This window comes from Alternaria incomplexa (genome assembly GCF_024043165.1).
Source record: "Alternaria incomplexa strain BMP 0042 chromosome Unknown scaffold_2, whole genome shotgun sequence".
Taxonomy (NCBI): Eukaryota; Fungi; Ascomycota; class Dothideomycetes; order Pleosporales; family Pleosporaceae; genus Alternaria; species Alternaria incomplexa.
This window is the reverse complement of record NW_026249851.1, coordinates 1,573,315-1,592,329: the sequence shown is the minus strand read 5'-3', so window position 1 is coordinate 1,592,329 and position 19,015 is coordinate 1,573,315. Positions and strand designations below refer to the sequence as shown.

Here is a 19,015-nt window from a genome sequence, read left to right as displayed (position 1 = left end):
CTAAGCGGAACGGCGCAAATGCGATTTCCCTGCTGCAGACTTCCGTGATTCCCTCTCCAGGATCAAAAAGTAAGAGATAGCACTGCGCGAGAGATGCGCATTTGATGGGGATCTTCCGCCTAAGGACAACAGAGCTGATCCGAGTGCAGTAATATGCGTGTGCAGTTGCGTTCGCACTCGTGATTCAACCTCACTAGACCAAAAGGACGGCCATCAACAAACCTCTAAGCGCCGACTATGAAACATCTATCGAGCCTGGAGGTTTACTAAAGCAGTATTTGCAGATTCGAATGCCACCAACGCGACCGGCGTTATGCCAGTCTTGCTTTTGGCGGGTTTATATGGGTGCGCATGTGATGCGCGCATGGTGTTGCCGAATGAGAGAAATCGCAAGTATAATATACTGTTGCTGTCACTGAGATTGCACACCCACTCGAAGTCCAACGCGAATGTGCGGCGGAATGCTCGGAACTATATCGTCACTAATTATAATGCTAGTGTACATCGCAACGCGCACAGGGTATCCTACAGGCACGAGGACCTGCTAAGGGCGCTGGAGTTAAGAGAAGCGAATGGATTTGCCGAACTTCTAGGCTTCTCTGAGCGCAGGTCGGCGGTAGTCGTAGAGCTGATGACCGCATGGAAGGCGCCACAGAACCGGAAAGACGTACTTTAAGAAAGCGATGTGGTTGTTTGGCTAAAATGCAGGGTAATTCACATGAAGTTTCCTTTTGGGGGATAGCGAAAATCATGTACTCTGTGCAAACGCGTATGAACAATACTTGATTGTCTACTTCTCCGTGTTCTTTTTTACACATCTGTTACCTAGGTATTATATTCTGCGCGTATACTCTACTATGCTTAGAGCTACAGATCTGTACATGTAGCTATCTATGTTTGAATTCATGCTTTACTGTATATACAGCGTATCTCTAACATGTAGATTAAAAAACTATCTGCGGACTAGAAAAAGGCTAGGTAGAGTAGTTGCTGTTAAGTGAAGATAACAAGGCTTATACGCAGGAGCTTGTTAGCACCGTAAAGCGCACACAGAAACGCAACGTTATTTATTGTTCTATAGTCTACTCAATCATAGCGCAGTCTTGCAGCTCGTATGCTACGAGCTTGTCAAAAAAAAAGCATTAACTCCTTGTAAACTCGAGTTGTCTAAAAGAGCAAAAAGAGAAGATATTGACAGAAGTGGGATCTATACTACTATTAGTGTCTGACGAAACGTCTTAATTGTTGGGAACGTACTCGAACCCACGCAGATTGCTCTACTAGCACCTGAAGCTAGCGCCTTAGACCGCTCGGCCATTCTGCCGGAAAGATACGGGTTGTATCTGATGTATGACTAAGCCAAAAAAATGACGGTTTATATTAGCAGTAAAGATAATCCATGTAGAGAGTTTGGGTATGGATAATTGGAGTCTCCAGTAGCATCATGCTTGAAATGAGGTTCCATGGCGCAAGATATGACTCAAAGGAAGGTGGGGGGTTGAGGCGGGGCACGTAGCCAGCGGTTCACACACATCTACTTTCTCTGTTTAGTACCCACAGCAGAAAGCGGCTTCGTGAAACGCCTGATAGCATGAACTCGGTAGCAATGCGCGCATTATCTGGGTCCTAACATATGACCATGCAGTTAGGTAATGGCTATTGTTAGAGAAAGTGGTGGAAATTGTTCATGGTGGCCGTATAACCGCGCCCCCCGGATATCGGGCATCGTTCGCTGTGGTCTAGAATCGCTACTACTGAGTTCAACGCTTCCGGGTAAAATTGCAGTGGGGGAATAGCCTACGTGGATTGTTGTTGTGGCTTGCTGGGTAGATCGGGGTTGCTTTCATCCTTTAATGTCGAAACTTTAGTAAGATTCGAAGCATCGCATGCTGCATGTGCACTAAGTAGGAGTAACGCACAAGGAAAGTGACTTTGAGTAGCACGATGTGCAACATTCTTCCCGTTTATGCAATTACGCCTCTATTCCATTTTCGATAAACAGCCCAATGTTTCACATCTATTCCATATCTGCAGACCATCTCCCTCGCACCATGTATCATTCTCCCATTTACAAAGCAGCGACCATCAAACCAGCAACAACAGCGGCAAGGCCGAACTCGACTTTGCCAGCAGCACCGGTGGCCTCGGGGAGACCGCCAGAGCCAGTCGCGCTGCCAGAGGGCTTGGGTCCTCCAGTGGCAGCGGGGACAGTGCCGTTGCTGCTTCCTTGTCCGTTCGAGCCGGTAGGGTACATAGAGACGAGGGTAGAGCCAGAGGTGCCGGTGGGCTTGTGGGATGAACCGGTAGCAGTCTTTGAGCCGGAGGCGGAGGAGATGGCAGTTGCTATTACAGGTCCTGTCAGCATGCGATCATGGAAAGTAGAGTTTGCTGTGCTTGATCTTCTCGTCCGGTGTGTAACAGCGCATCCGCTGCAAAAGGCTGTACTTACAAACATCAACATCCACGTCGTTGCAAATGTCCGCGATCGCCTCCATGGCAGCCTCGGCGTCGTTGCCGCAAAGCTCCGCCACCTTTGAGCTCAGGTCCTTGGACTTGCAGACAGCCTTGATGTCGGACGGGTCCTCGTACTGGTTGACAGCACCGAGGAGGCAGCCAGGGGGGCTAGCCATGGCGAACTGAGCGAGCGCGAAGAAGGTCGCGGCGAAAACGGTACGTCCGAGCATAGTTGCGGTTGAAGTGGGAGTGTTGGTTGGTTGAAAAGGTGGATGGAGATGTGGTAGAAACGGCGACTTTGTATTAACGATAGTGTAGTCTAAAGAGTGACTGTAAGAGACCGGTTCTAAAAGAATGACTGTACAACGAAGACTGTTGATGGAGAGAGAAAGAAGAGCAGAGCGGCTCTATGAGTCTCGACCTGATCCCCAAGGCAAGGGGCTCGGCACACGCGGACGCTTGCCAAGCTTAGCGACGCTTGCCCCAGAAGGGGTGCGCTAAAACACTAGTCAGGAACAGCAAGAATAGAAACACGTGCGTGATTGGACGGGTTCCTGCATCTTGTGGCAGTGCTAGAAACGTGGTACGCGTTGTTTCGAATCGCGTGGGCGATAACAGAGTTTCGAGGGATAAGAACTTTCTAAGGGATGACTTTTGTTCAGCATTCCATGCTGTAGTAAACTTTGTCCATTAGTTGGATTCTTTCTTCCACTGCTCATGTTATGCTTAATGCAATAATATACAAAAGAATCTCGCCGCTTCCTAGCCATTTGCTGCCAAAACATCTTGCATGTGGCAGGTAAAAACCAATAGAATATGCCAATCTGGGGCGAGAGGGCAGGAAACGCATTACAAAGGTATACTCGCATAAAGACCAAATGCTTCTCTTGCGCCGCCCAGTATACAGCCGAGAGAGAATACGCACTGAGTCGGAATCCAAATCGATCCGCGCAAAAAGCATTTCCAAACCACCCCATGTAATGCAAGATGGTTTCGGAGATGACATTCTATCCTTCCATCAGATATCCAATCTGAGAAACAAGCACCGGCCAGCGGACTATCGAGGTCCACTCGCAATGCCGTGGTGCGCCGAAAACTCCGTCGCTAGGTATGTTACATGTAGTACAATGATGAGACGGAAAGATGTGAGGTTGTGACGAAGGAGGGAGAGGCATGGAGGTCGGGTTCGTCGTTATAGAGAGCGTAATATTTTGGTGTAGAGATCATGAGGTATGGATTTGTGGCGGGCTGTTGCCGTTAGGCCCGAGCATGGATGGAATGGGCTTGCGGCGGGCTTTGCCTTGAGGGACGCGTGGCACGCCTTGAATGACACGCGGTTCTTTCATGAGTGTGGGATCGAGCTTCGCGGGGACTGCGATTCTGTTAGCAGTGTCTGGCTGAGGGAGTGTAGATGACATACTTCGGCTGATCACAGAGCGATAGTCACCCGGGAAGCGAGAATTCGGTGGAGTCGCAGACGCAGTGCGCCAAAGATGGTCCGTTGTGTCGGACAAGAAGTCGACCTTGGACTTGTAAAAGAATGAAGATTTTCCGCGATTTCGCTTTGCCAGGATGACTTCATCAAAAAGTTTGATGGTAGGATCATCTGCAGACTTGCTCTCGCGCTCATGGATGAATTCGTTGAAAGCTACTGTAGGTTAGTGTGTGATTCAGAAACTGTAGTAGCAATACTGACCTTGTGTCTGCTGCAGCGTTTCGATATACTGCACATTTTCGGCTGGCAGGCTCTTCACAAATTCATCCATCTTGAATTGGTAGGTCATACCAGACTTCTTGCGCTCGCCACTAGCCGGTACAAGATAGCGTCTGTACGTGTAGAACAGGCTAGCGAAGCATCGTACAAACGATGCGCGCACCTGATCAGGTCGAAATGCTGTGGGGCAGACAATGCAGATCAAGTCGACGCACCTACCATGGGCGTATGTGCTACATCCTACACATTGTTAGAAAAGTAAGTTGCACTAAGCGGATCTGAAACTCACCGGTGCAACGATACAACCCGTCATCAGACTTTTCCTCGCATATTGAACACATGGCTTTGTCCTCATTCGGTCTCCACTGCAAGCAATGACCTTCTTGCCATTGTGTTGTTGCAGTGTTGCGCACTTGATGCGTAGCCATACCAGGCATGATAGTGGATGCAGCCAAAGTTGACTGTGCATACACTGATGGCGCATACGAGGACCCCGCCTTGTATTCATGGCTCAGAGACGATGTTGATGCGCTCGGTGCATGGCCAAGGAACGGCTGAGAGGGGCGCCGGATTTGAGGGACACGTTCGAAACCAAACTAGCCACATTAGTCAATGAGCTATCACAGTGTACAGAGTAGAGCAAACTTACCGATGAACTTCGCCGACTTGAGGTCTCAAAGTGAGCGGATCGTTTCTCACGCAGATTGGCCTGGAGTGCGTAGCCAGAATCGCTACGCGAGATGGGAGTACTGGGCATGGGTGGGAAGACTGTCGATACAGGAGAAACCTTGGGCGAAGGCGGAGATTGGTATGTCTTTATGGTAGTCGCTGTGGAAGGACGGTCGTTTCCACGACTGGACGCACTTGACTGTAAGAAGGCGTTGTAGATTAGAGGTCTGGAGCTTGGTGATCCGACCATTGTCCCAAAAGACGTCGAGTTCAGCCCGACGTAGTTCTGGACAGTCGAAGGATGTGCTCTGTACGAGAATACCCCAGGATTCTCGGAGGCGAAAGTGTCGTATGGGAAGGCTTCTACCGCATAAGCAGGAGGGCCAGTAGGTACACCGTAGCGCATATGATGCGGTGCAGATTGTTGAAGGAGAGACATGAGTTTCCGTCGCTGTTGGCGTGGTAGTGGTGGTGGTGGTGGACCGTTCGAGACTATTGAATCAGCATCCAGGTCGACGAGCACATAGTCGTCGTCGGGGTAATCGGCGGGCTCGTAACGACGCTCGATTCCTACGATGTATGGGCATGGCGCTTCTATCGTCTGCACCAGACGAGCAGGCAAGACTGGAATGAAGACACCAGCCCACTGGAAGGGATACAGCAGGTTCGTTATCGCCATACTGGCCAGATGCAGCATAGCCGTGTGTGAGGAGAGGAGAATGATCCTAGCTTCCGAGAGCACATACTCGAATAGCGTAATGATGTTGGGGATGGACATGCATCGGAACAGGGCATAGATGTCGATGTTCCGGGATCCAGGCAGCTCATTGACTGCCTCTTTGCGAGCGTACATGCGAAGCTCACGGACTGCCAGTTCAACCTGCGTGATGGAGGTAATCGGACTAAGAGCCTCTGCACAGAGATTGACCACGTACCGCTCGAGCGGCTGCCACATGCCAACTCGCGGTGAGCTGGCGGGGACTCGCAGGATTGCGCCAGTAGTCATGGGGACAACAACGGCCTTGAGCCACTCTTTCCAGAAAGGCGTCAAACTCGCATCTCGACCCATTACACCATAAGCACGGGGGATCCAGAGTCCGGTCTCTCCATCAGTCAGTCCCTCGATCTTGGAGGCGGCACCGTGCCTTACGGGACGAAGTAAGTCGGTCATGAGTTGAATCTTCTCTTCAACGGCGCCGATCTGGTCGTCCAAGTCGTCACGCTCTTCCGAGTCAGGGGCCACGGACGGAAGCTTAGTCAGTAGTTGCGATAGTTTTGCGCGCTCCAATGCCAGGCGCTCGCCCAAACTGCTTGCCAGCTCGCGCTCCTCTGGATTCATGTGCAAGTTTCGCCATTCCTCACATTGGCGCTCGAGGCCCTCTGCAGCGGTGGCGTTCAAAGGCAGCCAGACGATGATGGTGATGCCGTAAAGTTTGGAGCCATCTCCATTCGTCATGGCGAAACCATGCCATTGGCTCTTTGGGCGCTCGTCAGATGAGACGACACTAACATCATTAGGAAATGCAAACATAGGCACGTAGTCGGGAAAGGGATTGCGCCTCTTGAGTTCCTCGACCATGTTCCGTGGCGGGTAACGATCTAGGAGAACAGGCTCGTAGCGACGTAGCAGAGGATGCATGTCCGGCTCCGGGTTGAAGGGCTGCGGTGCCGGTATGACGGAATTGTACCCGGACATGCGCTTCGACGTTCGGATTGAGGCTGCATGCACGTCAGTATGCGTCGATCAAAAAGTAAATAACCCATGTCAAAGCCAGAGGCCAGGGCCCAGCCCTGCACAGATCCTGGTCGGACATGGTGTGCAATGCAACTTACATTGTCTTGCGGTCGACGACTGGCGCTTCAGACTGCTCTGCATTGTGGAGATGCGCCGTCGAATGCTGCCAACGCCGGACCTGAGGTTGCCGACGCCATCGTCATTGTTAGCTTGTGACACGCGCTGTGGCCTGGGTCGCGGCCTCGTGGGGGTGGAGCGGGCCTGTTGCGCAACACCAGCAGTAAACTGAATTTCCTCGAGAAAGGTATCACGCTCGGAAGCGAACTTGCGCAGTGCAATGTCAAAGTCCTGGTCGCTGAGGCCGGAGCCGCCAAGCTGTACGCCCTTGATGGTGGCGCTGCTCCGATTGCTCGCAGTCTGCTTGGGATCTGGGCCAATGATGGTGCAATTGGACTGGCGGTTCTCGCTGAACCGATTCGCAGAGCGCCGGCGCGTGGAGTCGCCGTTGGAGAGGCCATCCTGGGAGGTTGGGCGGATCGAATCGGTCTCGAGGGCGCGGTCCTCTTCGATGGTCTCATCGACCGGGGGCTGGGCGAGCGGGGAGGTGACTATGCCATTGCTCTGGGTGCGCTCGTCGTAGACCTGCGACGACTCGATGCCGGAGATGAAGAAATAGTCGGCGAGCGGGGTGGACGACTGCTCGGCGGTGGACGAGGGAGCGGGCGCCATGTTAGATGGTGGGCATAGGATATCCAAAAAGATGGGCGATTAAAGAGCGTCGTGGGGTTGCGCGGTCACGGCGTGTGGGACGTCGAGTCGCCTTGTACTCTAGGTCATTGGAGACTGGGGGTCCGCAGCAACGGGTGGTGGTGAGGCTTATGCACGGGAAGGGCAGAGCGAGTGCGACGGTGACTGAGGGCGCGGTTGCACGGGGGCGGGTGGGCGGCGCTGCGTGTAGACAGTGGACGGTAGACAGTAGACAGTAGACAGCGAGGGTGCTCGGTGGTGTCGCGACGGCGGTTTGCGGGCGAAAAGAGTGAATGGGGAGAGGGTTGGCGGAGAAGGGTTCAGTGCGCTGCGCTCGGTCACAGGCCAATTCATAGGGACAGACTCCGGCCTGTTCGAGCAGCTAACCCACAAGCACTCTTATCGCTGGCGGAAGACAGTCTAGCGCTTAACCGCTCCCGCGCTGAGCATTCGACTGCCCCTCGGCCTGGACCGGACTGCTGCACTCTCTTGCAGTACAGCCTGTCAGCGCTGCCGGCCGCGAGGCGACGCGCGCCTGTCCATGCAAGGCACCCGCGCGCAGCACCTTCATCTGCCCGCAGAGTTTGGCGTAGACACAGCGTCCCACGGTACGCCCTCCATCGCCCAGCGTGGCCGTGTCGCTCCACTCGACGCACAGGCGTCTCCGCCCGTCGCTGTGCCGTCGTCCCATGTCGCGCTGCTAGACCCTGTCTTCGGAAAGCACGACCAGGGGGCGCCGCTTGGTTTGGGAAGGCACGGCCTGAGCCCAGCCTGCTTTGGGCGAAGACGGATTGGCCGCGCTGCATTGCGCGTTCAGGGGTCGTCGACGGCCTTCACCAACACGACGGTTATTGCGCCCACAGCCATGGTGGTGTGCGTGCAATTTGCATGTGTTTCACCTTCAGCGTACAGCACGCATACACGGTATTAACTCTGCGGTACGAATAGGGGCCTGCCTGTCGTGTCCCGGACGCGACCCCATACTCTGCGCAGTGCTTGCACATCTTCAACCTCCCGAGACAAAGAAAATAGACCGCCCCACGCTGACCTGCAAACTGCCGCCCACTCTCCACCCCGTCCAGCATTATCTATGCACCGAACCTGTCATATGTCAGGCCAATGCCACAGCATACAGTACCTCTGGCTGCACATACATGCATACAGGTACCTGCGGTACGCTCTAGCCAGCCCGCCGTCGTATGCTCTGACCACCATCTAAACCGTTGTCGTTTCAACTCTGCTTGCCTAACTGTACAAAACGGTGCACATCGGTTCCACCAGGACATGTCACCGTATCTATCTTGTCTTCGGTGTTGGAGCTGCATACGCCCGCCCAGAGACGCATGTAGCATATAGCCATGTCGATCCGCGGTCGGCTGCCGATTTCGACACACAAGCTCCTCAAACGGTTACTGCTTGTGCTCTCCCATGTAATCTGACAGCTGCAGCCACCTCAAAATACTTCGTCTGTGCTGCTCAATACATACGAGCTCTACTTTCCATCACTCGGCGTCTGCGTATCTTGCATTCCTGGGGGCCGACGATCAAACATCTCACGCTCTCGTATTTGACCGAGATAAAATGACTCCCCCACGATCGCCCAACCCTCGAGTAGTTCGTCAGACTGTCATGACATGTTCCCGTGTCTGTCGCCTATTCATCTGCGCCATTAGGCCGGAATCATGGGGCTCCTTGCTCCTTCTGCCGCGCTTCACCAACTTTGCCATTGATTCCAACGATTTCTCCGGATTCCCTCAGAGCTGACTGCTCTGTTGTTCGGTCTGCTGGGCGCACTAGTGGTCAATGCCGTAAGACTAGACGTGCTTTTTGAGGAGAATTGTTCGCGTGGCCCCAGCTGCATCCAATGCCTTGATTGTCCAAGTCGACTTTGCTTTTGCGTTCGCTCCACACGTCGATCGTCCAAGAGATCCTCCTCCGCATTCCGGCTGTCTGTGTTGGACTTACCCATGGACTGTGTGACAGCGTTCTGAGCATGTTCGGCATTACAAATTTCCATCGAAATCTCCGCAACCCCACGCATCCATACATGGACCTCGATATAGCCGGTGGTAGACAGAGGTACAGTCATACGCGAGTAAATATAGTCAAGAGGTTGCTTTTCAATCTTCGGCGACGAAGTCCGGGCTACTCGATTCATGTTGACACAGCGCACGGAGCAGGTTCCGAATGACTTCAATCAACGCAAACCTACCGTGGTAGATCGACAATGCAAGACCAAGCGCTTGGAACTGCAGGTACGGGCGTCAGAACTTTCGGTCGGAGATATACAAACCGTACCGACGTTAGAGCGCGACGCAAAGTCTATTGGACAAGACACGCTCAGCGCCGAGCCGTAAGCCATCCGGTGCTGAGAGAGCCCCTGTCGCCCAATGCGCTCCGCCATTGGATAGCAAGCTGACCCAGCACTCTTTTGTTGTCTTCCGTCATGGAACCAGCCATCTCTTCGTCCTTGTCGCTAGGCCGGTGTTCGAGAAGAAACGCGACTTGCACCACATCCCGTGGGCTCAATATCGGCGCATTGATACCTGAGGCTTGCATATCCCAATTAAGCGACGTAGATCTGAGGGGTGGTTTCGGGTTTACATTGACTGCCTGTTTGGAGTCAGTCGTGGTTCAATGCCTACTAGGGGCAGGGCTGTGGTGGTAGGCTATCTGAAGCAGCGAAATAGCGCCGGATCTACAAGACTGCCGGATCGGACTCTGCGATCGAGCTAGTGATGGAGCCGAAATCCTCAACGTAAAGGAGCCGCTCTGACTCGTTGTTTGGAGTAAATGATAGTACCAACACATGAATCGTGAGACTTAGAACGCGTCGACGTACCTCTAAACAGACTGCAGCTTCGCCCATGTTCTCCAGTTGTGCCTCCAGGAGGTATCGAGAAGATCCACTCTTCTGCCCAATCTCTCCAGCCTTGGTGCGCACACTCAATAACTGTTGAGCCACGAACTGGTACAACTTGCGAAAAGTTCGTACTCTGCCGCTCGCTGCCCTTCCTTCTCCTAGTGCGGTCTCTGTATACGTGACAGTCACTGCCAACACATGGTTGCCCTCTTCCTTAAGCTCAAATCGTAGAATACGTTGTAATGATTCCGCTGGTCCTGGGGACGCGTTCTCTGCTTCTTCTTCTAGACCAGACAGATCTAGGGGCGACCCTGCAGGATTTGACGGTGTCTGCATATCGCCCTGTATCCTCACTCCACTAATCGCCTTTGTATCGTCGGATGGATCGAGCTCATTGTTCGCGCATAAAGTGCAGGAGAAGGTCTCGCCGACGTAGGCGCTACCAAACGCCTCAGGAAGGTTTAACACGGGACTGAGGACGAACTGGTCTTGTGTGTCGTTCGGTGTGGGGTACGCGAGCGACGCCTTGGGTGATATGCCTAGGTCTTTGGAGTTCGGGAGAGGGTGCTGCACCGCGAGAGATGGACGAGACAATCTGGAAACGACGTCAATACGCTGAGTCCCCAGTTTATTGGCATGTCCATGGCATATGCATAGATAGACAAGTCAGGTGGGCGGTCATGAGATGATGCGACGATCAGCTTTGCGACAGGACGCCGTGCGGAAGCAGCATAGAGGACGTGCCAACATACCGCAAGACCTTTAGGCTGACGGAGTGTGCCGTCTTGAGGGTGTCTCCCATTGCTTGCCCTCGTTGCTGGGCCATCGTGCTGGCAGTCGTGTTGCGAGGACCTGTGACGAAAGCGGCCAGCCATGAGCGAAGCTTGAGTGGGGCGCAACCCTCAGGGTCCAAGCCTTCGGACCGCGGACTTAGCGCGGTGATAATTTTTTGTGATACAATTACCAAAAGTGATGTCGTGGGTTTGAGAGGAATGGACTGCTGATTGTTGTCCTTATTGTATCCTTGTAACTATTCTTGCTGCTTTGCGAAGTGCCGATCTTCTTACTAGGTACCATGGGTTTCCAAACAGCGCCGAACGACATCCCACTTCAACGATGTCCAGATATTGTCCTGAAGGTTGATACGCCAAAAGGTACTTTTCTCGAGATGATGGCAGATCAGTTGTAGCGGATGACTAACAAAGCATGTAGGGCGTGGTATTTTTGCTACCAGGGACATACCATCGGGGACCACGATAGACATATGTCCTGTATTGATCCTAGGAATAGAAGAAAACAAGAAGCACATAGAGCAGACCTCGCTTTATCATTACACTTAGTACGTAGTTCTTTGTTTTGAGCTGCTGTATTATCGCGCTACCACCTCCTCTGGACATATAGCATGCGTACGCATGTGCGGGCATCGGCAGTTATAGCAGGTTGATGGCCTTACATTTGATCAAAGTATCTATTAGAGGTGGTTGGAAGTACCCAAAATCTGACTCATGCTAGCAATTGGCCAATCGTAGATACGGACGGTAACAGCAAGGTCACACAAGCCATCATATTCGGATTGGGAAGCATGTTCAATCACTCGACCCAGGAACAAAACGTAGGATGGATGCGGGATACTCGACGTCAAATCATCACGTATCGAGCTTTGAGAGACATTGCCACAGGCGAAGAGCTTTGTAAGAGGGAGAGCCGAAGCTGATAGCCAAAGACGCTAATAATTGTAGGCATATCGTACGGAAGCCACCTAACCTTCAAGGATGCAGATGTTCCACCACCAACGCCACCAGAAGACGAAATTGAACAGCTTCGAATGATTGACCCATATTAAGTAATAGTTAGAAGTACAGAAAGTACAAGGGTTCTACACGTGTTTGCCACAAGAGAGAGAATCGCCGGAGTAAGACAGGTCAGAAGAGATGTGGGTGGCCAGTTTGGGAGCGATCGTCTTACGCCGAGATGTACAGCGCCAATATAAGAGAGAGAGAGAATACATCAGGTGCTAAGGGGCTCGGGCTTTTCGGTCGACGGCGTGACATCAGCGGAGCTGTTGTTGTCTTCGGCATCGTTTCTCAGGTCGTAGGCGAGCTCGAAGCATTCCTCCAGAAGTTGTGTTACGCGTCCTTGTCCATCGGGTATCTCTTCGCCAACCATGAACTTGCCGTCTACCCGCATGTTGTCAATTGAGTTCAGCTATATATGAGTCAATAGACGTATCGGTGTATTCATGGCGTGGTGCACCAACCTTCATACTGTATGGGTACAGCTCTCTTGGTGAGGATACACCTCCCAGCTTCTTGACTTCGAGTAAGCATTTCCGAAGTGTGGTCAGCTGGTTGTATATTGGCAGTAATGCCTCTGACACAGGCTCTGAAGTTAAGAGCAGCTGGTAGATGAGAGCGTAGCTCTTCCTGAGAAGATAGAGTAGTGTCTACATCATGTTAGCCCGTGAGCGTATAGACAATCACGTCTGTGAGAATATACCCTTTGCTCGTAGATCTCAGATGGACGTCCAAGTGCATCAACGAAATTACCGTCAACGCGTGCCTCGTCTATGCGGTCAAGCTGGCGCTGGAAGTCCCATAGATCAGTCTCACGAAGGGACCATGCCTGTGTTAGAGTGAGCTTCTCGAGTTTGTTCCGGATAGCAAGAAGTTTGTCGTAGGTGTCTTTGAAAGCGGGGGATATGCGTCCTTGCCTGCTCAGGTGTTAGTCAGGATCGTATGATTAGCGGGATGTACCAACTTTTGCTTGATCAACGTGACCCAGAGCAAATTACGGCGTAGCAGCGTGCCGATGAGAGTCTTGGCGTCTGGTGCGGCCTCGGGGTGTTCGGTGGCTAGTTGCATCTTGTCGACCATCTCGGCCAGCTTCTCTTCAGTGGTTCCCTCCGTCTCATACGCGCGAATTCCATGTTCTTTCAGCTCTTCGTCGAGTTTGTTGAGCTCCTCTGAGTACTCCTCAACCTCTTCAAGTGGGAACTACAGATCCGGTCAGTACACGGTAACGGCCTATTCGGAGTTTGCTAACCTTGGATCTTGCATTGCAGCCGCAAAGGGATCTTAGTATCGAGACAAGCTTCTCCCACTTCGGTGTCAGTTCGGGTGTCAGTCCAGATAGGTTCAGCTTCAGTTCTGCTAGTGTCTCTTCGCAAACTTTGATACGAGCATCGAGGAGAGTAAGCAGGTGCGGGCTGTGTCCTTCTTGCCCCCTTTCAACATAACGCCGGCAGTCTTGCAGGTTCTTGTCCAGGGCTTCCAGATCCTTTTGCGAGTAGAAGGTGGCTTCTTTGAGATGGTCCAAGAGGCGCTGTGGGATGTCAGACATTGACGTGCACATAACCTCCGACATGTATAAATACCTTGATCGTCGATATGTATGAGTAGCTGAACTACTGTCAGTAACTTCGTATACAACACATGACACCGCCAAATACTAACACTGCTGGTGGTTCATGGTTCTTTCCGACGGTCAGATACGCAAGTGATATGAGCTGAAAGCAATCATCGAGCATGTAATCGACTATGCGACGATGTCAGCATCAACAGGCCACATTGGGCAGGTGGCAACGTGACATACCTTTGTTCTGCTCCAGGCGCTTGGTTTCCCGTATCTCGTTGAGAATTATGACCTGCTCGATAACTTGGTCGTACAGCTTCAAGACATCTTGGCTCTTGACATAGGTGGACCGATCACGCTTCAGTAGTTCCAGCTCCGTCCGTATGGACTGCAGCTTGTCGAGGATGGGCTGCTCCTTCGGATCCAGCGGAATCCGTGGGAGTGGGGAGTCGGTCATTGTGTGCTGCAGACGCTGATCGGCGCTGGTTGGGGAATCTTTCGGTGGGGTTGAGGCTAATCCGAACGGTGGTGAAAGCTGGAACTCTGCAATATGCGAACTTGGAAGTAGCCGGTCGGGAAGCCAAGATGCAGCTTGATAGCGGGGAAAGTGCCCGGACGTCACCGAGGGGCAAGTCGCCCTCACCCAACGCGCTAACGCCCGATGCAGCTAGACGTCGCTAAGCGAAAGCCACGATTAGCGCCGTCCACACCATCAATTCAATTCACCAGCGCCGACACTCTCAACATCTCGACTCACGACAATATCACGATCACATCCGTCGCAATGTCTACCTCCGAGCTCGCCACCTCTTACGCCGCTCTCATCCTCGCTGATGACGGTGTCGACATCACTGTACGACTCCCGAGGTGCAATTCGCAATCGCGGACACAATGGCTAATTTGAACAGGCCGACAAGCTCCAATCTCTCATCAAGGCCGCAAAGATCGAGGAGGTCGAGCCCATCTGGACAACTCTGTTCGCCAAGGTGCGCATACACAGATACGCTGGAGCAGAACACGGAATTGATATGTGAATAGGCTCTTGAGGGCAAGGATGTCAAGGACCTGCTCCTGAACGTCGGTTCAGGTGGCGGTGCTGCCCCCGCTGCTGGAGGCGCTGCCCCTGCCGCTGGCGACGCTGCCGGTGCCGAGCCAGCTGCCGAGGAGAAGAAGGAGGAGGGTACGTCTACCAAACATCCCTCGCCGAGCATAGAACGGAGACTAACACACAACAGAGAAGGAGGAGTCAGACGACGACATGGGCTTCGGTCTCTTCGACTAAGCGTCTCGTTTCCCTTCCTTTCTTCGACATTTGCCTTTATCGGGGTTGCAAAACGGATTCATCAGCGGGCATATTCCCATTGCTGGGGTGGGACAGTCACGACTATTCGGTGACACGACTTGCATACGGGCCCTCCCGGAAGAACAACGACGGCGTCATGAGATATGTTAGGTCGGCAGGTCAATGAATACTTCGAAAAGTGCAACAAACGGGTACACGTCGTGATGTTTCGGAGCGGTAGTTCGGTCGCCATACCAGCCATTGTGATGTTCGGTTTGTGGCTATGAAAGGAGCTTGATATAAGTGATACATTGACGTGACTAGGATTCCTAATCATGCACTAGTATTCCTTAGTCGGATAACCTGAGTTCGGATTCGCGCATTCATATCATCGCTTACATGGGCACTCCTCTCAACATATCATTGCCCAAAGTCAGTACCTTAGCCTACCTTTACTATGAGGGACAGGCATGAATCCTTATGCTTGTGAAGTCCTTCGCAAGTACAGCTCACATTACATGTCTTCATGCCAGACCCTTCAGTCCTCCAACTCCGAGTTGTATTTTCCATGGCTAAGTGGATCTGCATCAGACACCTATACAGGCGTAGCTTTTGCCAATTGCCTCATTCTCTTTCGCTTAGCCGCCATCTTTCCTTTGAGACTACCTCTCAAGGTCAGTCGTGCCAACATCTAAGACTTCCATTGCATGTATTTTGTGCTTCTCACTACTATCCACATTGGTCCTCTAGAACATTAACTGTTCAGAAGACTTTGGACAACTCCTCGCTATACTTGGCGTAGGGGCCGGTCACGCGCGCCAGTCTGATTGTACAGAACATACCCACCAAGATTTGTCGCATGTCTTTGTCGTCATGAGAAGAGACACTACAATGCTTCATGAAGAGTGAAAACTCGCTATCTGGACAATGGAAGTAGCTGACGAATTCTGTCAGCTCCGCTCATTTACAAGGTAGTAGAGTACTGTCATTGCGTCGTATCGCGTAGATACGATGTGCCAACGAATCACGCAAATCACGGTGACGGTGAATCTCAAAGTGGAAAGAGGCAAGCTCGAAAGCCTGGACCAAGACCAAATTACCACCATGTGCAGTAAGCCAACTTCCCCGACTGCTCCTTCCATTGTAATTACGACCCCGACAACTCGTCCAGATCTACACGACAGCAGGCCTATAGATAAAACAGAGCTCCAAGCCTACGATGTCAACGGAAAAGATCGCAAGAATGAAGCGCCCCTGGTATTTCAAAGAGTAACTGTCAAAAGTCTACGGGCTAATTACTTCCTAGTGAGGCTGCCCAAGATTCCATCTTCGCCATTGTCGAAGTAGGCGACACCAAAACCTAATACCACATCCATCGCTCGTTACTCGTCGAACACTCCGATTACTTCAAGAAGGCGTTGAATGGTCCTTGGAAAGAGGCACAGGAAGGTGTCGTTAAATTGGAAGACGTTGAGTGCAGCACGTGTAAGTGGAGAGTATTCAGAAGTATGCCCCACCGAGCTAACAAGGCGATAGTCAGCATCTTCGTCGACTGGGTGTACTCGCAGAGGCTTCCAAAGAACGACTCCGAGTGGTGCGATGAGGAGGACCAAGACATGAGTTTAGGCAAGGCACAACTTGCACGTACCAAAGCTCTTGTTTTTGGCGATCGCATTCTCTCTCTAGTGTTCTACAAAAGGGTTCGCGATAGCTTGTTCGAACACATTATTGCGAAGGCTGTATTCTACGGAGCTGTGATCCATGGATTTGCTAATCTCCCCAACGATCACGCGATCCTCGATCTCTTTGTGGAGATGCATTGCCGGGGTTTTGGGGATACAAGTGACTCTGCTAAGAACGGTGAAATCGAGCTTCGAGCCAGTCTGCCACACGATTTCCTCATGCGCGCCATCATTCGTTACAGTCAAATCGTCGAGTCAGGGCTACCGGAGGACGACCCTAAGCCGTGCGATTATCACGGTCATGCGGATGAAAATGAGAGGAAGCAGTGCCAGGCGGAGGTGGACAAGAACTAAATGAGATCTTTGAGAAATTCACAGAGGAGATTGCGTATAGCTTCGAGGTCAGGCGCACAATATACGTGTCACACTCAGAATATGCTCGTAGTGGCATACTCAGATCCAGGATAATCTACATATCCACTTGCATACAAGCAAAATATGCACCTACTCCATGCCCTTATGCAGATACAAGTGAAACCTCAAATATGGAAATGTCGAATTAGCTATAGGTCGTTGGCACGAAGCAGCTCCTCGTCGTAAGACATGCCGTTGATGCGCTTCTTGGTGAATTCGAATGCAGTAAAGAAAATGGCGTTGACTATGCAGGAACGAGACATGGAGACACCGAGGCCTTGATTGGGTCAGTAGAAGCCTTGCGAATTTGTCAAGGTGTGCTCACCTCGATACATCCGGCGACTAAAGAAATGAATTTTTGGGCGCGTGGCCTTGTCTTTGCCTCCGACGAGGCAATTTCGCTGGTAGATACTCTTTGCCGTGTCGATCGGGAAAATCTGCAATACCTATTAGTACATGATTCAAGACCACATAGGAAGCGAAAGCTTACGCAGGCCCAGCTAACCAGTCCACACAGTCCACCAGCCACGACTACAGCCAGTGGATGTGTAGGTGAAGTACCTCGCGCGTTGGCTAAAACCTGTTTCACACTCTCATATGTCACAAAGTAAATGCCGGTGCCGATGGAATCTCTTACTGTCTCCTGTTAGCGCTTGCATTTCTTCGCAGCGATCTGCGGCTCGCTCACGTAAATGCAAATGGAAGCCAGAATATAGTCCTGTCCAACCCCGATGTTTGACCAGATTTTGTGCCGTCTTCCAGGTTCCCAAGTTCTGGTAGCTCTTGCGGACCGCTTCGTTCTTGCCGCCGCCATCGTTGCGCTCGGCCATCAATACGGAAATTTGGGCGCTCAATTTCGTCAATTCGAAGGGACCTAACTGAATTAGCTAGCGACACATAAACGGCAGTAGATCTGTCATACATGCGATTACCGTGATTGCGGCACCCGCGTTGACACCTGCCAGCCCGAAGCACGCAATCGTCGAAAACGTAGGCCACGCATCCCGGGTATTAGCGATAACAAGCGGGGAGCTTCCGGTAGTCTGGTAAATCCAATTGTCGAGCGCGTACTTGGATCGTTGGTATATGGAGAAGGACACGGTGCGGACGAGGGTTATGCTTGCGAGAGGAGACCAAACACCTATGACGCGTACATTAGCGGTTGTTGGCCATGCAGCTGTGAGCGGTGAGGCATACCACGGTAGAAGCCATGGAAGCCTTCAGTCTTGTAGGTATGGCGAACGCAGTCGGCGAAGGAGTTGAACTTGTAGCTATGTCGTGTTAGCTGTGTCTTGCGTAATGCTGGGGGGCTGGCGTACGCTTGCAGGCGGGTCTTGACCGAGTCGAGAGGATACTGGGAGCTATCAGCACTGGCAAAACTAATAACCTCGTGTCCGATAGAGATGCACGCACAGCAGCAAACGTAGAGAGCAGACTGCTGGAGCTTGCAGCGACCTCGGTGCGGTACTTCTTGGTCCATCGCTTGGCCTGCTCGCTGCGCAGGACGGCTCTTGAAACCTCGGTCAGATCTCTGGGTCTATTTGGAATGTCCTGTTGTACATTTGGCCTCCCCTCGTCCTGCTTAGGCATACTGGCTATCGCTAGCTGTGGAAGACGGTGCAGTCTTCCTACGGCAATCGCGATCGGGCCAGCAGCCGGGCAAGCTCCATGAAGACCGCGGCGTCGTCAAGCTGGATGGAGGGAACGTGGGTGCGCGATTGGTGTCGAGTGTGGAGGTTGGTGGTGGAGAGGAAGGTCGGGCGACAATGGCTGGTGTTGGCGAGAGTGTGTAGATGCGGAGCGCGGTCATGGAATGGTGGGGTTAACCTCACGCTTTGTGCAGCTCGCATCCCCGAAACAGTCTAACGGCCACGGAAGGATGAAGCCATTGGCCGCAGGCGAACGATCGACGCAACGACCTGCACATGTACCTATCTATAATATCCCTCATCCAGCGCCCGGCAATCGATCCCCAACTTGACACCAACACATGACTTTGCTGTTGAATCGCGCCTGCCATCACTCAACCAAATCTCGTGGCATGGCACGCGTTTGAGAGCTACCACAGCTGAATGCGGGGTTCGCTCACATGTGGAGCTTAACA

The 19,015-nt window shown here is 52.3% G+C and overlaps 7 protein-coding genes and 1 non-coding gene across 8 annotated transcripts; 2 read left to right on the top strand and 6 right to left on the bottom strand.

Moving 5' to 3' along the window:
* Window positions 1-1,226: 1,226 nt before the first annotated feature.
* J4E90_002036 lies at window positions 1,227-1,324 on the bottom strand. The gene has a single exon. It is a non-coding gene; the product is annotated as a tRNA-Leu (tRNA).
* Window positions 1,325-2,068: 744 nt separating this feature from the next.
* J4E90_002035 (uncharacterized protein) lies at window positions 2,069-2,684 on the bottom strand (the record flags this gene model as incomplete). The annotated part of the gene is made up of 2 exons (XM_051431619.1): window positions 2,069-2,343; window positions 2,450-2,684. 2 exons carry the CDS (start codon window positions 2,682-2,684, stop codon window positions 2,069-2,071), a joined length of 510 nt encoding a protein of 169 aa, XP_051294753.1.
* Window positions 2,685-3,677: 993 nt separating this feature from the next.
* On the bottom strand, window positions 3,678-7,301 carry J4E90_002034 (uncharacterized protein; the record flags this gene model as incomplete). Its single annotated transcript, XM_051431618.1, has 6 exons — window positions 3,678-3,826; window positions 3,875-4,102; window positions 4,151-4,408; window positions 4,458-4,764; window positions 4,818-6,556; window positions 6,671-7,301. 6 exons carry the CDS (start codon window positions 7,299-7,301, stop codon window positions 3,678-3,680), a joined length of 3,312 nt encoding a protein of 1,103 aa, XP_051294752.1.
* A 2,358-nt stretch (window positions 7,302-9,659) lies between these two features.
* J4E90_002033 (uncharacterized protein) lies at window positions 9,660-11,008 on the bottom strand (the record flags this gene model as incomplete). Its single annotated transcript, XM_051431617.1, has 3 exons — window positions 9,660-9,932; window positions 10,162-10,777; window positions 10,935-11,008. 3 exons carry the CDS (start codon window positions 11,006-11,008, stop codon window positions 9,660-9,662), a joined length of 963 nt encoding a protein of 320 aa, XP_051294751.1.
* A 1,181-nt stretch (window positions 11,009-12,189) lies between these two features.
* Window positions 12,190-13,990, bottom strand: J4E90_002032 (uncharacterized protein; the record flags this gene model as incomplete). The annotated part of the gene is made up of 8 exons (XM_051431616.1): window positions 12,190-12,387; window positions 12,440-12,625; window positions 12,679-12,892; window positions 12,940-13,175; window positions 13,225-13,503; window positions 13,556-13,580; window positions 13,635-13,716; window positions 13,774-13,990. 8 exons carry the CDS (start codon window positions 13,988-13,990, stop codon window positions 12,190-12,192), a joined length of 1,437 nt encoding a protein of 478 aa, XP_051294750.1.
* A 327-nt stretch (window positions 13,991-14,317) lies between these two features.
* On the top strand, window positions 14,318-14,815 carry ALTA12 (60S acidic ribosomal protein P1; the record flags this gene model as incomplete). Its single annotated transcript, XM_051431615.1, has 4 exons — window positions 14,318-14,386; window positions 14,442-14,519; window positions 14,572-14,713; window positions 14,769-14,815. 4 exons carry the CDS (start codon window positions 14,318-14,320, stop codon window positions 14,813-14,815), a joined length of 336 nt encoding a protein of 111 aa, XP_051294749.1.
* A 1,104-nt stretch (window positions 14,816-15,919) lies between these two features.
* J4E90_002030 (uncharacterized protein) lies at window positions 15,920-16,851 on the top strand (the record flags this gene model as incomplete). The annotated part of the gene is made up of 2 exons (XM_051431614.1): window positions 15,920-15,926; window positions 16,352-16,851. 2 exons carry the CDS (start codon window positions 15,920-15,922, stop codon window positions 16,849-16,851), a joined length of 507 nt encoding a protein of 168 aa, XP_051294748.1.
* A 209-nt stretch (window positions 16,852-17,060) lies between these two features.
* J4E90_002029 (uncharacterized protein) lies at window positions 17,061-18,501 on the bottom strand (the record flags this gene model as incomplete). Its single annotated transcript, XM_051431613.1, has 8 exons — window positions 17,061-17,188; window positions 17,237-17,348; window positions 17,402-17,547; window positions 17,600-17,785; window positions 17,834-18,052; window positions 18,109-18,182; window positions 18,231-18,265; window positions 18,325-18,501. 8 exons carry the CDS (start codon window positions 18,499-18,501, stop codon window positions 17,061-17,063), a joined length of 1,077 nt encoding a protein of 358 aa, XP_051294747.1.
* Between the last annotated feature and the right edge of the window lie 514 nt (window positions 18,502-19,015).